Source organism: Ischnura elegans, chromosome 2 (genome assembly GCF_921293095.1).
Source record: "Ischnura elegans chromosome 2, ioIscEleg1.1, whole genome shotgun sequence".
NCBI lineage: Eukaryota > Metazoa > Arthropoda > Insecta > Odonata > Coenagrionidae > Ischnura > Ischnura elegans.
The window spans coordinates 131,818,218-131,835,727 of record NC_060247.1 but is presented as its reverse complement, the minus strand read 5'-3'; the positions used below and the strand labels follow the sequence as shown (position 1 = coordinate 131,835,727).

Genomic DNA, 17,510 nt, shown 5'->3' with positions numbered 1-17,510 from the left:
TGGGCAGGGGTTCAGGTCCTGACAGTTGCAGAAACTTTTCAGAGATGCTATCCCTGCTTAAGTTTTGTGCGAAGGGCACTTCCCATGCAACACTGACCAGCATTGTGACGTTAAGTCTTGGTCCCCTTGATGCCTTTCCTTGTGAGATGACTATAATAATACCGACAGAGGGATTCTTTGAAACATTCCCTCCCTACTCTTATCTCATAGTGCAAATAACCTCAGCAGCTGGTTACCTTCTCTAAATATCATACCATAGATAATTCAGAACACACAAGACCCGGTATTTATCAAAATTAAGAATTTTCCCGTGTTTAGATCACTTTTTTAAAGTGAGCAATTTAACTAACTGCACAACTGCCATTATGACCGGGAGTGATGAATGAACAAAAATAGCCTAAGAACCTAGAAAATTCTCCCGTCTTTGTATGTCTGCTTGTTAAAAAAAGAATATTCAGATAAAGTTTTAGCAAGAGTTGATGAAATCAACCAGGTAGTGCTTATCTATCAGCATCCTACTGCATATGCAGTGCCGGGGGCCTCAACTCAAAAGCCGCGTGATTTGTGTTGAGGTAATATTTTGATATCTCATTTCTGATAACAACACAAGAAAATTATTGTACAGTGGAACCTCGATCTGTCGTTTTTCAGGGGGATGGAAAAAACGATGAATGCGGGAAAACGATCGATGCGGGAATGTTTGTCTGGGTTGCCTATGTCCCAGGAAACGCTGGATTTTTGCAAATTATGATATTCATTAATGGATTCAAACAAGATTTTAGCTGATTACGGGAATATTATTACTTTATCAAAACACTTAGGTCATATTGTTGATTCGACTTATCTCTCTTTCAAATATCCTAAAGGAACAAGCCGCCTTGCTAAAAAATATTTGCACTCCACTTGGAATTTTCTCTACTACTATGCATTTCTATCTGATGTAAAAATTCTTATCCATCAAATGCCATTTCAAGTACACGTATTTACGAGAGAAATGTGCGTGTTATGCCTCAAACAACTGATTTTGCCGCCGCAGTGATTGGTTATGAGATGGATCAAGAAGGCCAAAAATAGTTTAGTATTTGAAATGTTCCTTTCTAGCAATTAAATTTTTAATATGACTGAGGCAATGTGGCATTAATCGCCAGCGGTATGCCCACCTGATCCTCGGCTTCATCCCACTTCTTGTTTTCACCAGGGATCTCGCTCTACCCCCACCCCTGCCGTCATGTGCTACCGGACATACCGAGGCGTTCTGCAATATTCACGTATTTCTAGCCCGGATTCTTTTCTTCATCATCAATTATTTTCAGTCCATCTTTTAAAGTTCTCACTTGTGTCTTCGGAAGGGCCATGGTCCGAAGACAAATAAGAATAAAACTAATAAAAATGAAACCGGACTCCATTGAACCCACACGGAAAACACTCGCTTGTATTAAGTCAACCCACCCCGGAAAGTACGGAACCACTCGTACAAGGTGACGTTCAGCACTAATGCTATCGCGTACGGCGTAAGCAGAGCTTACTGCAGAGGGTGAAGCATGACCATATGACTGTGCAATGAAATTTTTTATCCTATAGAGAAGGCAACTTACCCACTCATTTCTAACAATAAGTAGCGTAGCTCTAGATGAGCAGATGAATTCAGATTGCTAGTAGAGAGAAACAAAATATCCTGAGAAGACATCGCTTCGTTAGCAACTCAGACAAGTGAGACTTGTAGCATAACTCATAAATTGTAGCCAGATGCCCTGTTTTTGAAAAAAAATCGCATCAACTGCTGTGGAGCTCACTATCAGCTGCGAGGATATCGATATTCGCCAGAAATCACCATCGTATTATTCCAACTATTTCCATGCTTAAAATGCTTGAATAACGTTAGAATTACGTCGTGTTTGGTATCATTCTTTACTGAATCACGTGCACATCACTAATGTCTCAATCTAATAAAAGTATAATACCAATTACCGAAATTCATTTTTAGACACCTTTTGGGCTAATTGGTGATTCATGCAGCAGTTGACCTCCAGAAGTGGGGATCTTTGAAGCGAGTCGGCTAAAAAAAAAGTCAGCGGTCGAGAAAGGGGGAGGCATGAAAAAGGTTTCTTCTGTTCTCGAGTAACTTGATATTTTCTTTTGAAGCTAAGGTCGTCGTAATACGATCTCTGCTCGAGCTGGGACCTTTTTTTATTTCGGAGAAGAGGAAAGCTTCAACCGTGGGGAGGCGAGTGCTAAATGGTGGGGGATACCGGATCTTGGGAAATGCGCTAATGTAACTATCCCACGGCACTCTGCTTCTCCCTATGGCATTTCAATCTCCTGGGGAAGATTCAAACTATGTGTCGGTCGTTATTAGCCATAAATAACACGTTGTAAACACTTCGTCTCATTTTTATCAAACGATGAATGCGGGAAAATTATTCGACGGGACCGCGATCTTCAAACGATCAATGCGGGAAAAGGATACTTCGCGGAACGATAGATGTGGGAAAAAATTACATTGTCTTTATGGAACTTAATTTGGGACCAGGAGCGGCGAATGATGAATGTGGGAAAACGATCAATGTGGGAACGATAGATCGGGGTTCCACTGTACTAAATTGGATCTTATGGTGCAAAGACATTCCTGGGTCAAAAAGAACTCTTTTATCTTTTAAGTCTTCAATATGCAAGGTTCTACTGTATTCTTGTTATAGTAATAGGTAGTTTTCTGTGAAATAATTTTCTCTATCTTAATATTCCTAGGAACAATTCTATTATTGATGTATGATTTTGCTGATAAAATGCACCAACTGTCTCAATTCTCATGTTACTATTTCAACCAATGCATTGCATCAAATTATTTTAAAATGATTTAAGTATACTGGGACACTAATACGAAAAAAATGGTAACTTATAAGGAATCACCCATAATGTGCAAATTGTGTTGAAATTCCACAGAGCATCATTCCAAAAAATCATTTGACTTGACCAGGATTTGAACCGAGATCCCTGGTCGAGTGCTGCAGCCAGCTACGCTACCAAGGCGTCATTCTCCTCTGTGGAAAAATTGTGGACTCTACCGGACTGGTCTATCCTGGTCAAAATTTTCTATTTCCAATGTGAATATTGGTAATTAATTTAAAATTTGCCAATTTGTTTCAGGCTGTCACCTTTATTTTCAAATCCTTGGGAATCAAGTGTGTTCCGTACATCTCGCAAGTGATGCCAAGCTTCTTGAATGTTGTGCGCACTGCAGATGTAAACTTCAGGGAATTCCTCTTTCAGCAACTCGCTGTGCTCATAGCCATTGTAAAGCAGCACATAAGAAATTATCTGGATGACATTTTTGAGCTGATAAAAGTAAGTGGATTTTTAGTTGTTATTCATCATTTTTTTCCTTGATAACTGCTGACTGCAAAATGATGACGACTGTGCAAGACACTCTTTTGCCTTCAGTGTATTAGGCTATGAAAGCTTCAGTTTTTTCTCATCAAGTGAGTGGTTTTTATCAATTTTCTGAATTTCATACTGTGCCTTCATCAGAAGCCTTGGCCAGCGTCATGCTTTTTCTGTTTGTAATCATCCTCCTGGTTGTTCTAGTGATCAGTATCTGATTTCCATGGCTTCATTTTCCATGGTATGATAATAATTTTAATTTGAAGTATTTTATTATTATCTTTGGAATCACATCCACTGCAAACATCATAAAATACCCTTAGTTTTGATAAAGTTCAGTTTACAAATGCATTACAAAAAATTGATCAAATAAAATATGCATTGAATGCAGAAGCAGTGAAAAAAAAGATGATAGAATGTGGAGAAGAGTGTCATGCAAGCACATGAAAATAGGTGACGCATTCTCAGGAACAACAGATAGTATTAGGTGCGCAACTAAGTTTCCGCAATTTGTTATTAGGTGGCTCTAGCAGTGATAGCAGGTCGATTTCGACTCATCGGAAACGTCATGAATCAAGCTAGGACATTTGGCAAACAAACCACTGCACGACAATGGTGAGTTTGTGTTGGCATCAAATCCTTATTGTTGCATGAAAATGTGCGAGTTATTGCGAAGTAACCGTCGTTTGCGGGAAGAGTTGATTTTTTTCTTTAATTCGAATAACACGGCGGTCGAAGCACATTGAGGGCTTCAAAAAGTTTTCGGAGATGCTGCTATAAGTTAAACAACATGCCGAGATTGGTTTCATTGCTTCAAAGATGGTCATTTCAACATTGTTGTCCATCCGCGTGAATGAAGACAAAAAACCTTCGAAGACACTGAAATGGAGACATTGCTCTATGGAGATCCATGCCAAACTCAAGAAGAGCTTGCTTCAGCATTAGGAGTTACTCGCCTAGACATTTTCAAGCGGTTGCATGCAATAGGAATGATTCAAAAGAAAGGAACTTGGGTTTCTTATGATTTGAAGCCAAGGGATGTTGAGCAACGTTTTGTCACCTATGAAAAACAGCTCCGTTGTCAAAAAAAGAAAGGTTTTCCTCATCGTATCATTACTAGTGATTAAAAATGGATTTATTACAGAAACTTAAAGAGAAGAAAGTCTTCGGGACTGCGTGGTCATAGCCAGGGGTGCCGACTTATAAAAAATACTGGGGGGGGCCCATATCGGAGGTCTTTCCCCGTGAAGAGGTTAAATTCAAAGTGTGTCGCAGCACCGAAAAGCTATCATGATTCACACCACCTGATTCAGTTTACCTGCTTAACCTTATAATTATTTGTTTTAATACATTGTTGAATTTATTTATTAATTTTAAAAGGTAACTATCGTCAAACATGGGAAAAAAATTACCAATATATTTTTGTGATTTCACAAAGCATAATAAAACTTAATTATTTTCTTGAATTATTGAGGGGGCTCTGCCCCCCCAAAAGAATCTTTGAGGGGGCTCGGGCCCCCTCAGGCCCCATGGAGTCGGCGCCACTGGTCATAGCCCTATATTGTCGGCCTGGCCGATATTCACACTGCGAAGGTTATGCTGGGTGTTTAGTGGGTATTGTTTACTATGAACTGTCAAAACCAAGCAAAACCATTAATGGGGAATGGTATGGACTCCAATTGATGCAATTGAGCTGAGTACTGTGTGAAAAATGGCCACAATAAAAGCAGAGGCACGACAAAGTGATTCTACAGCTTGACAATGCCCGACCTCATGTTGCCAAACCCATTAAAACCTACCTGGAAATACTCAAATGGGAAGTTCTAACTCACCTACTATATTCATCAGATGTTGCGATGTCTGATTATCACTTGTTCGGTTTGATGGCTCATGGACAGGCTTATCAGCAGTTTCACTCACATGAAGATGTCAAAAAATGGCTTGATTAGTGGATAGCCTCATAAGATGAACACCTTTTCCCATAACAGTATTCAAACTCTGCCTGAAAGATGGGAAAAAGTTGTAGCTAGCGATAGAAAACACTTTGAATGATTCATTTGTAATAATTTTTTTACAATAAAGCTGTGATTTCATTAATAAAACAGCGAGAGCTTAGTTGTGCACCTAATATAATCTAGCAATGGCTGGAGTTTTACCAAGTGAAATCATTATAAATGTGAAGACAAAATTATTAGGTGTGGAATTTTATTATTTCAGGAATTTTGGACGATCAACAGTCCAATGCAAGGAACAATAATTCTTCTAGTAGAGCATATTGCTGTTGCACTGGGAGCAGAGTTCAAAATATATCTTCCTCAGCTAATGCCACAGATGTTGAGGGTGTTGACCCATGATACCAGCAAGGAGCGTAATGTTACCATTAAGGTAAGCTATGTATCAGAATAAAGGCTATCCCAAAATTCTTTTATTTAACTTACACCATTAAATGTATTTTGATAAAGCCAAATTATTCTATATTAAGTTATCGTAAAATTTTAGTAAACAAGTATGTTTGTTTCTTTACCTGTCTTGTGTACTTGATAACTAACAGGTATTAAGTGCTGAGGTTTGGAACCCATAGTTTGCCCCTTAATTATAATTAATGAAAAAATTAAATTACTAGTAATGTTTCAAATAGTAATGACAAGTTTTGGAAGTACACATTGTCAAATATATCATTTGAATTCTTTAAATTCATCCGTGTCATTTATGTGCAAGAAGTTGGTAAAAGCTCTTCAGTATACTGTTTGTCATAATGGAAATAGGTGAAGTGAACTGGGTAATAAGAAGCGCCACTTTGGCTGTGTGCCTGCCTTAGTTCAGAATGTATTCATGTACAATTTTTATATGTACCTGTGTTTTTCTTTTACATTAGCTGCTGTCTGCCCTTCAGAAGTTTGGCAACAACTTGGACGATTACCTTCACCTCATTCTTCCTCCTGTTGTCCGCCTGTTTGACTCGTCCGAAGTCCCCCTTTCCGTTTGCCGTGCAGCCCTCGAGACGGTGGACCGTTTGGCGGATGGTGAGGGGGCCGGAGGCCGAGGTGGCAGTGGCCTTGACTTTTCAGACTTTGCTTCGAGAGTTATCCATCCTCTGGTGCGAACCCTTGACTCCTGCCCACCAGAACTCCGGCCAGTGGCCATGGACACCCTTTGCGCATTGGTGTTGCAGCTGGGCAGGCGGTATCAAATATTTGTGCCTCTTGTCCACAGGGTACTCACCCGTCATCGTATAGCCCATCAGCGTTATGAGGTGCTGTGTGCTAAAATTGTCACTGTGAGTATACTTGTCACTTTTTTAAATTTCATTTTACTGTTAATCCACAAATAATGGATGTTATGAGTTCCTGTAAATTGTCCTCCATTGGGATTCGTGTTTAACTTAAATTCGGGTGTAAAAAGAATGGCTGCTTCTGTTAAATCAGCTATATTTTTGTACTCAACGGTGTGTAGGTATACTTTAAGTATGAAGTTCAATAACAAAATCAGCTGCAATTTATTTGAAATTATTATGAAATATTACTCCTTGTTATTTTCTTTGTTTTTTTTTTCAGCATTTAATGATACAATATAGAATTTTATAAACTCATTAATAATATTTTTCATCTGTTTTTAGAATGTAAAAAGTACCTTTTCATCACCATCTTCATCTTAAATGTTAAGGTCTAGCTCAAAATAAATTTTCTCAAAATCCTGTTGTTGACTTTAACTTAGATACCTGATACATTAAAATGTTCAATGGTACATATAAATTTAAGTGTCATATCTTAACCCTTTCATTGCGTAAAATTTTCTCAGAGTTTTTTCACATTGGCGGAGAATTTTTTTTCACTGCATTCACTTTATTTTTCGAAAATATGTAAACAATTTCAATACAAAAAAGATTTTTATATTCATTTCACTATTTATTAAACAATTTGTTAATGGCATCACAGTGATGCCATCCGCACCCATGTGAAACAATGCTCCGGAAATTATGCAACCCGTTACACAAACATTAGGTGACGACGGGCAACTAATCTTTACGTAGCAACTGAGAAGCTTAAAATAATTTCTTAAATGATGGCGGAATTGAATTATAAAAGAAGATAAATATATTCTCAGTTATCATCCAATTTCCATGCATCATATTTTGGGCAAATAAAAGTTTTTGAAGTTTAATTTTCACATTTATAAATTTTTAAATTTACCAGTAACTTAGATTTGCATGCAAACATATGAAAGTTATTTTATCTTTTTGACATTTTATTTTGCGTTAATGCTATAAAAACTAACTAATAATTGTGGAATTCTTTGAAAAAAGGCTTCAAACACGGCCTTGGAGCTTCTGCACATCATATATCATCAGAGCCACTTTTTAGTCGTTCTTAGAACGTGAGGAGTATTTTTTTTCTGTTTGTCCTTAGAGTTTCAGAGGTGTGTCTTTTTTGAGTAACTCAATAGATATTTCAAGAGATTATTATAATTTTCCATGCGTAAACTCAGCAGTGTTGCCACGGAAGGGGGGGTAATGGGTTACAACCCCCGTTGAGGCGCCAAAAACGGGTAAGATGGCCCCCACACCCTCCGGAAGGGCCCTAAAATCTCCTGCAAAAACCCCTCATTTCAAAATCGTGGCTTCGCGACTGTATAACTGTGTCCACAGAGATGAAATCTATCGATTAATTTTCGCACGACTTTGTTTGCATGTCCCCTGCCTCCAACATCAGGATCCTTCACCCCTGTGTAAATTATAGCATCTTGCACGACGCCATTAGGCCCTGAAAGCATATATAATGTTATGCCGTGTTTGTGGCGCCAAAGCAACATGGACTCATGAAGCAGAGTTCTTTACCCGGATAGTAAATTTATTTCATTCTTTGAGTGAATAAATTCAAAAGGGGTCGAATTTTATGCAAGGGGTCTCTTGGTATCGGATCATCTACTCCAGGGTCCCTGCCAAAATGCATGCAACGAAAAATTAGTTGAAATCGGTCTCGGGAAAAAGTGATGTGAAGACAAGAAACATCGAAGATATTTTCCTACATTTTCCAATAATCTGGAATGGATGGCCATCTTGTAATACTTAATTTAATCATACATTAGGTTTACCAGATTAAAAATATCCCCCATTCCCTACGAGTATTATCCCTATGCTCGGTCTTTTCTAATTATAATAGCTCTATTTGGTTGAAGTAAAATATGTAAATTGCTTCAAAGTAAAAAAAAAACCTTCGCGGAGAAGACTCAATGCAGTGTTCCATGCATAAACTTGAGTAAATTGTGCCAGAGGTAGTTTCATTGCGAGGAGATATTCTAAGCCTAGTTCACCAAAGGCTGATACATAAACGGTCCTTGGGGTTTGAGAATAGGAATAAAATTAAAAATAAAGGTTTCTCCCATATTCCACGTAAGTGGCTAAATATATGTGAAATGCTGAAATTTCCAAAAGAAAAAGGCTATACGGTAATATTATAAAAAAATAAAATCTCTGTAGGGGAGTGAAAATGCACGCAATCGAAAGATGTCCGAAGTAGAGACTGTACTAATGGCGAGAGTCGAAAAAACTGAGCAGGAAGAGCTCACCTTCTCCACCACATGCACATAACAGAATACTTTGCATTTGCATGCATTTCTCATAAGAATGGCAAAAATACTTGTAAAAATAGAGATAACAGGAGACACAGAGTGACTTGTAGTCTATTCCGCGGTGACATAAAACGACTCTTATTTTTTGAGCCCCGAAATTTGATCATTTTTTCCCCAAAGATTTCCCCAATTCTAATTTCTCATTCAAAATGAAATAAATATAAAAGTTTTCCTAGAACCTTCAATATTTCCCGTGAATAACGAATTGGTGGACGTAATTATTCGAGCCTAGTAACTTTAACAAACTCAAACGAAATAAATGAGAAAAAGTCGAAAAAATCTATTTCTCTTTCCGAAACCAATATAATCAAACCCCTATTGATAGGATCGTTCAGAAAATGAGTTGCAAATATGTTATGGAAGAATGTTATGAGTTAAAACGGTATTATGTAAATATTAAGTTTAAACAATAATAAAAAGAGAAACATATTATTCAACTGGTGTTTAGCTTGTGTATTGTGACCGTATTTTGATATATGAAAATATTTTTCGTCGGTGAGATGAAATGAAGATTATGACTAAATATTGTTTACAAAAATTTTAATACGACTAAAACGGGGATAATAATCTTCAAATATGGCAACATTTAGTACAAATATTCAGAAGAGTAAAGAAAATATCACATTTTAATTTTTTTGTAATGGCGAAAAATCTTACAAATTAAAAAGTACTCCATAAATGTAAAAATATGTACTAAAAAAATATAAACTTTTTTCAAAAACGGAAGGCATATCAAGGTAGCCTAATCCAATGTGCGTGCGGGAAACCATCGTGAGAGTAGAAAGAACAGAGCGGAAGAGCGTAGGGAGCGATTGAAGGACATAGGCCGGCATGGCATCAATGTGATGCCACCCGCCCGTTGGCAGGACCTATGCTGGGCATCAATGCTATGCCATCCGCACTCAAAGGGTTAAGAGCGTATTAAAAATTTTGTCGTATTGTTATTACCAAGCTTCAAACTTGATGCAGAGCGACCTATAGGAAAAGATAATTGAACTGACCTTAATTTGCCATATTTTTTCCTCATGGCTGCCTTTTCTAGAAAAACACATAGTTTTATGACTGTCTTATTATTTTTAAATACCTTAACCTTGGGATCCTGTCCTAAGTACAAAATGCCCTAATTTATATTATGCATAATATGGAGACATGCTATTTTGTATGCGTGTGTAAATTATTGCCATAAAATAATATATGCACCATTTGTAATTTCTACCAAGTTCCATTGTATATGGATGAGATAAAAGTGAATGATTTCAAAAAGAAAAAAAATGAGGAACTCATTAAATGTTTAAGGTTGATCTATTGCATGTGGCGTGCATATTCTCTGTATGTGTCTGATGTAGTTTGATGTAAATTGACGTGTGCTTGTGTATTTAATCACTTCATCCTGTCTTATTGGTTTTTCAGGATGCTACAATCGCAGAAGATGAAGACTGTTTGCTGACAAGGCATAGACTATCAAGATTGAAAAATAGAGATGTCTCTCTTGCATCATCTGACACCGCCACCATAAAGAGGGTATTGATGTAGTACATATTTACTGAAATAGTAATCTGAAATACCTATGTGTTGCTCAATTGTGTCTTTAATATGTGCCACCTTTTTTTAATTCTTCGTTTTTTTTACTTGAGCCACTTCAAAGGTAACATAATTTGCTCAGAATTCTGTGTAAAAATGAAGAGCAAATTGGATATTGTAATTTTCAATGAAAAGTTCAAATTTTCTTAAAAAGTTTTGAGAAAAAAACTACAGTGAGTCCTCGTTTAACGTCACTTACCGATCCTGAAAAATGTGACGATAAACGAAATGACGTTAATCGAAGCATAATATCCCATAAGAAACAATGTAAAAAGTGAATATCGGCTCCTAGACCTCACAATTCCTACGCGAAAAAAATGCTAGCGTATCATATCTGGGACATTTTTTACGGTGGGAATGCCAAACTATCGCATAAATACGAGTTCCTGTCTTCATCGACGACAATAGCAGCAGTGACGTAAATCCTTCTCCATTTTTGTAACTTCCCGCATTTGCTTTTCGGCTTCGCTATGGTGGTCGCCCGAGTGAGCATCGCCTGGGCATCATAATCGCTGAAAAATCGTCGCAGTTACAGGAACCAAAATTGTTGTGAACTCGGCAAAAAAGTGACGACAAAAACTCCGAGTTCTACACGGAAAAATTCCTTGAAATCACTTTTTAGGTTCCTGAAAACCATTATGTCAAGTAAAACCTTGCGCACCTACGCAAGAATTCATTTTGCAGAAATTTTTGCTAAAACCATAATCGCAATTAAGAATAAACACACCGTTTTACACTTTGCTTACACTGACTGTATTACCGCCCACAAAACGAACAACCTGCAACGCCCGCCGCTTCGCCTTTTTTTTCGCGCGAAATTTAAAAGACTAGACGTTATCGCGAAGCGTAGGTGCGATAAACGAATGACGGTCTCAAAATCTTTGTGACGTTATCGCGAAATAACGTTAAACGGGGTGACGTAGAACGAGGACTCACTGTAATCTCATCTCTTAAAATTTTGATATTTGGGTAATAAGACCAGCAAATATTAGTTCTCAAATTAGATTGGTATCCAATCTAATTAAAAGTTTCAGTAGAGAATTAGACTAAAAAGGAATTTTTTATCATGCAAGAAAGTTTATTGAGTATTTGCCACTGTTTAGTTAAAAATAAATATGTAAAAGGCTGATGTTTCTATTAAATTAAGAAATCCAGGTGAGAGTAGGATTTCAAATCTTTCCCTATTGAAGCATTCCAGTTTGATCATTAAAGGTGTAGTATTGCCTTGAGAACAATAAAGAAAAAAAGATTTGAAACAATTTTGGTTTTTTAAGTTGCAGGGAAGCATTCATAGAATATTTATGAATTTATTGTAGGGAATTTAACAAATTTTCATTTCAAGACACAAAGTCAAATTCATATTGATTTAATTTGATTTTTATTTTCCCTGGATCTCTTTATCCAATAATATATATCATCTGCAATTTTGTTCTTGTCCTTTCTTTAGTTGCATGTTTCTGCTGCTGATTTACAAATGGTATGGACTGCCACGAGACGTGTTTCCAAAGATGATTGGTTGGAATGGCTCAGAAGGTTGTCTATTGGATTGTTGAAAGAATCGCCATCACCTGCATTAAGGTCTGAACCATGTTTTGCTGTAACAGCTATCAGTTTTATTATATATTAATTATATATTTATTATGAACTAATATTATCTCTTGCCTGCAAGGAATATAAAAGGGTGCCTATTTCAAGCTTTACAGTTTGATGTGCTGATAGTAAACTTTTAACTTTCTGTTTAGAAATTGGAACTATTTTTCTAAAATGTGAAACCAGTTTATTTTCTCTCCTTATGTTATTGAGGGTCATGGACCTTGATGTAATTAAACTGATTCCTCTTCAATTGCTGTATGCATTTATCGTCTAGATGGATGTTTCTATGTATCATTGCAGTTCTATATAATATAAAGACTTAATTTGAGGAAAAAGTGGCTACTCTCTGTAGTTAATTTTTTAATTGGATTTGTATGGATGATCTTCTTAAAATGGGGATCTGTTAGATTTAATTGTTCCTAATAATGTTCCTAGTATATGGCTAAAATATTCTGAATAAATTTTTATGGATTACTTATTTTTACGAGAGTGAATGTAAGATCGTAGAGGTGATGCTTCCCATCAAATGCCATATTTCAGATCCTGCTGGGCCTTGGCTCAGACATATTCTCAGCTGCCAAGGGACCTGCTCAATGCAGCCTTTGTCTCTTGCTGGGCTGAGCTGAGTAGCTCAGATCGTGAAGAGCTGATCCATAGTTTAGAGCAAGCCTTAGCAGTTCCAGATCTGCCTGAAGTTACACAGACTATACTTAACCTGGCAGAATTCATGGAACACTGTGATAAGGTAATGACTTACTTTTAGTGTTACAGTAAAACCTCATGATGAATTCGTCAGGACTCGGAAAGTGGCAGCTTCACATTAAGGGGATTGAAAATGGAGGTGCTTTGCTGGTTGCGTTATTGTTTAATGAGTGAAGACTTATATGTACTAATGTAGATTCAGCCCTGTGGGTGCATGGGGTTCACTTCTTGAAGGCTTGCTGGGCTAATATGATCTTTACGTTCAACTTTGTGCAAAGAAAAGGAAAGTAAATTGAATATAGACTAAAGAAGGACGTTGAAAAAGGGAAGAGTTATGGCTGAAGTAAGCTCACCAGCTTGTAGAAACCATCGCCTCCCTGACCCTGCTTAAGTTCCCTTAACCTGTCAATTGCACTTCCTGCTGCTTTTATGACTTAGGCAACCATTCATTTTTTGTCTCTTTCTAATTTCTCACATCCTCAAGGTTTGTCTTATACATATATTGTTCTGCGTATCATGTGAGTTCCATGTACAATCTTTTTCCCCTGCAAATGTTTTGTGTGTCATATCTTTTTTCAAGTATAGATGAAACCTCCATTCAATTTTGATGGAGGACTGAAATATTCCTCCTCCAAACTCCACTATGTAATTAAATTTATTTTTTTGGATAAATGAGAAATAAATATATTTGGTGGGTTCAGGGTGTTTTTTTCATCAATGGTTTTGTAATTAAGTGTTTCATGATATGTGACAGGAAAATGATGTGCATAGGTATGAAAATTAATATGACCTAGTTGATGCTCCCACATGAAATGTCGGGTGGGTTCCATTTTTGAGAACGTTTTGATGATGACTAGTGAGTACAGTGCCACTAACAAGTCTGCCTACTGCTTCCTCCCTTTATCATTTAGGGATAGAGAAAGTTTTGTCCCTCCTTATAACCTGGAATGCTTGTGTTAGAGTTTATGGGGTTGAAATGGCATTTATATGAAGTGTATTCCTTTGTATGTTTTTAGGGTCCTCTTCCCCTGAATCCGCACTTGCTAGGCGAGTGGGCCATGAACTGCAGGGCTTATGCCAAGGCTCTCCATTACAAAGAAGATGAGTTCCACAAGGGTCCAAACTCACAGGTGATTGAATCTTTGATCTCCATCAACAACAAATTACAACAGAAAGAAGCTGCTGCTGGTAAGTCAAACATCTTCTTCTTTTCTAATGTGTATGAGGAGTATTCAGAAAATAACAGTAACTATGGTTTTAAATTTCTCACAAGTCTTTTGAGAGTCCAATTGTCAAAATTAAAAAAAATCATGTTGTTACACATCCCCCTGAAGTATGATAAAATTTTCAGCTGTATTCATTGTTTGCTTTGTCTGTGGCAGCTGCTAAGGTTGAATGTGTCTTTATGAGCTTGGCGATTTTTGGCTCATACTTCACTGCTTGTTCTTCAATTTTTGGGCTAATAACGATACTGTAGCGATGCCCAGCCTCCATATTTGCCAGACATTGCTCCATGTGACTTTGTCTTATTCCCAAATATAAAGAGAATCTTAAATGGCTGTTGTGTTATAAGCATACATGGCATAGATGGTAGTAAAGGAAATCGGTGGCAGAGCTAAAGGCTATCCTGCTATCCCAAAGATCAATTTTGAGAAGTGGTTCGAAGATTGGAAGAGAGCTGGCACAAGTGCATAATATCTAATGGGGACTGTGGGGCAAATTATTACAATGGAACATATTATTTCCTACTATTTTCTGAAGACATATTATAATGTAAATAAGAAAGTTACTTGTTGCATGTATATCTATGCATTCTCATTGTATCTTGTCATCTTCGCAATCCTTTGATTGATTTTATGGCCTTGTTAATGCAGCATATGCGAAGTTTAAATTATTTTATTTGAAAGTTAATTTAACATAATTATTGTTTTTAGTTTTCAATAGTATCCTATCTGAGGGAACTCCAGCAAAGTTATTACACATCAGTCAATAAAATTCTTGGATTGCATTGTCATTCATTAGGAATAGTCACCCTTGATACAGGAAGAACCTCGGTGCAACAAAATGTTTTTGATGTCTGTAGAAGTTTGTTATAAAGACATAAAAGATGTTATAGAGTTATAAAGGTTTGACCTGAATTTTGATATTTTCAGCATCTATTTTGGGAGACTGATTTCTTTCCATGTGCCTTTGTATGTTTCCCTATGTACCCATTTGTGCTTGGGCTTACATTTTGTGTCATGGTTTAATGTGCAATTTTTGGAAATTAGTAAGTATGTTATCAACCAATCATTTGCTAAGAAATATTGAGAAGGATTTAGCTATTTCCATCTTTTAACCATTACTTAACCTTAAAAAACATAAGGAGAACTGTACATGTAAGAATTTATGAGTGAAAAAAGAATTTTTGATGATTTAAATGATGAAAGCCGTTGATTCTCTGTGGAAATGATTTTTCTTGAATACAATTTCAATTGTTGAGGCTGTTAATTTTAGCTCGACCGTATCAAATGTCTTAATTAGGGCTCCTGGAGTATGTTATGAACCATGGTGGATCTGAGTTGAAAGTGCAGGAGCGCTGGTATGAAAAACTTCATGACTGGGAAAAAGCACTGCATTCATATGAGGAGAAGCTGCAGGAAAGTTCAGCAGACATCGAAGTAGCTCTGGGTCAAATGCGGTGCTTAGAAGCTCTCGGGGAATGGTAAGATCAAAAATATGTGTCTATTTAAATTTGGTTAAAGTATATACAATGCACTATCGGTCAAAATAGTATCTCCAAAAATGGAGTGGCATCTTTTCCCCTCTCATGCAAAACATAACTTTCTTTATTGCTGTATGTTACACTGCGCCAAAATCATGAAGATTAAAATACAAGCACTACAGTATTGGATGTTTACAGAAGTTTGGCCCCTTTTTGAATTGTGCTACTTGAAAGCACGTAAATGGGCTTGCAAGTATGTAGCCTTTTTGGCCCTATGCAGTTAGAATTTTGATTTCTCAAGGCCTGAAAATTATATGCTGATAGTAGCAACATCACATCACACTTCATATTTTTGAATGTAATACTAAATGCTGATAATTTAATAGAAATCTGTGTTTTTAATTGAAATTGTTGACACTACTTGTTATGCTTTTGTAACCATGTGCTTGTACCCATTTTATCTTACAAAAGGGGGCAGCTACATGAAGTTGCAAGCAATAACTGGTGTCAGTTTGAGGAAGATGGTAGGCACAAAATGTCACGAATGGCCGCAGCTGCTGCTTGGGGTTTGGGTCAGTGGGAGTCGATGGAGAAGTATGTTGGCTGCATTCCAAGGGACACACAAGACGGAGCATTTTACAGAGCTGTCCTGGCTGTTCACAGGGGAGAATTTGCAGTTGCTCAACAGGTGAACAGATTTCTTTTGTTCCTTGACCAGTAATGAGTCTAATAGATAATTTTATTGAATTCTATCAAATCTTTGGCCCTCTCTCTAGTCCTTATATGGCCAAACATCTCTCCTTTTAAGATTGGTCCTTGATAATGTCAGCCAAGTATTACCTCATTCATTACCTCCTTACTCATTCTACATCACCACTAAAGGAACTCATTCATCTCTAATAATTATGAAATTAATACCTTAATCATGTATATTAATTCTCGTTGACATTGCAGTCCTAGGTTTCAAATTTACTGATTGACTGTCATTTAATAAAATTTGTTGAAGATCTCATTGTAACTTTAATTTCTGGGATCAAGTTTCACTAAATCAACAATGAACTCTAGCTTAACATGATTGGATTTTTTATTTGTCCAGCATCTGTATTATTAGAAGAGTATCTCTTCACAAATTAGCTGCTTGTAATATTAAATTGGGATACATCAGTGCCACAGAATTTTGAATGTCGTGTGAGAATGTGATATTTATATTTTCCAGTTGATTGACTCTGCAAGAGATCTTCTGGACATGGAGCTCACAGCAATGGCTGGAGAAAGTTACCAACGTGCATATGGTGCTATGGTAGCTGTGCAAATGCTTGCCGAGCTTGAGGAAGTTGTCCTTTATAAACTGATCCCTGAGAGGAGAAGTTCCATTCGCCAGATGTGGTGGGATAGGCTTCAGGTATTCATCAATATTATTTGTACATCCCCTGATAATTCTCTACATTTTAAAAGGAAATGGGGTTATTCATGTAAGAAAGGAGTCATTTCAAACTTATCCCTCATAAGTTTCTGGAAATGATGAATGATAGAATGTCTGCGATAAGCTTTTGCAAAAACACAGCTTAAAGTGTAAGCTGCAAATTCAGCGTTTCAATGAAAATTTTGAGAAAGTGCATCTGCAATATCTTCACATCTTGAAAACAGCTAATCATGTTTTATATCTCTCAAAATTGCCTTCTACCACACAAAAAAAATGTAGACGGTTGTGGAATATATGAGTCCTCTTTATGCATTGTGATCACTTTTATAGATGATACAAGGTTTTAATCTTTACTTTTATTACTTGATTATAAAAATTGACAGAGATTTATAGTTGAAACTGAGAACTTACACTAAAAACTAACCTGTTATGGAAAAGAATGCAGAATTAACCTGTCCCTTAAAGTTTAAATCTTGTGGCCTGAATTTCAATACCATGAAA

The 17,510-nt window shown here is 36.8% G+C and overlaps 1 protein-coding gene across 1 annotated transcript in view; it reads left to right on the top strand.

The window, feature by feature from the left end:
- The window catches only part of LOC124154638 (serine/threonine-protein kinase mTOR), a 62,401-nt gene that overhangs the window by 22,289 nt on the left and 22,602 nt on the right, over positions 1-17,510 (top strand). The window contains exons 15-24 of the mRNA XM_046528481.1: positions 3,145-3,342; positions 5,596-5,763; positions 6,254-6,655; positions 10,417-10,527; positions 12,035-12,165; positions 12,721-12,925; positions 13,899-14,070; positions 15,406-15,586; positions 16,058-16,274; positions 16,803-16,988. Of these exons, the coding sequence (XP_046384437.1) occupies positions 3,145-3,342; positions 5,596-5,763; positions 6,254-6,655; positions 10,417-10,527; positions 12,035-12,165; positions 12,721-12,925; positions 13,899-14,070; positions 15,406-15,586; positions 16,058-16,274; positions 16,803-16,988 (1,971 nt within the window). The remainder of the gene's footprint in view (positions 1-3,144; positions 3,343-5,595; positions 5,764-6,253; positions 6,656-10,416; positions 10,528-12,034; positions 12,166-12,720; positions 12,926-13,898; positions 14,071-15,405; positions 15,587-16,057; positions 16,275-16,802; positions 16,989-17,510) is intronic.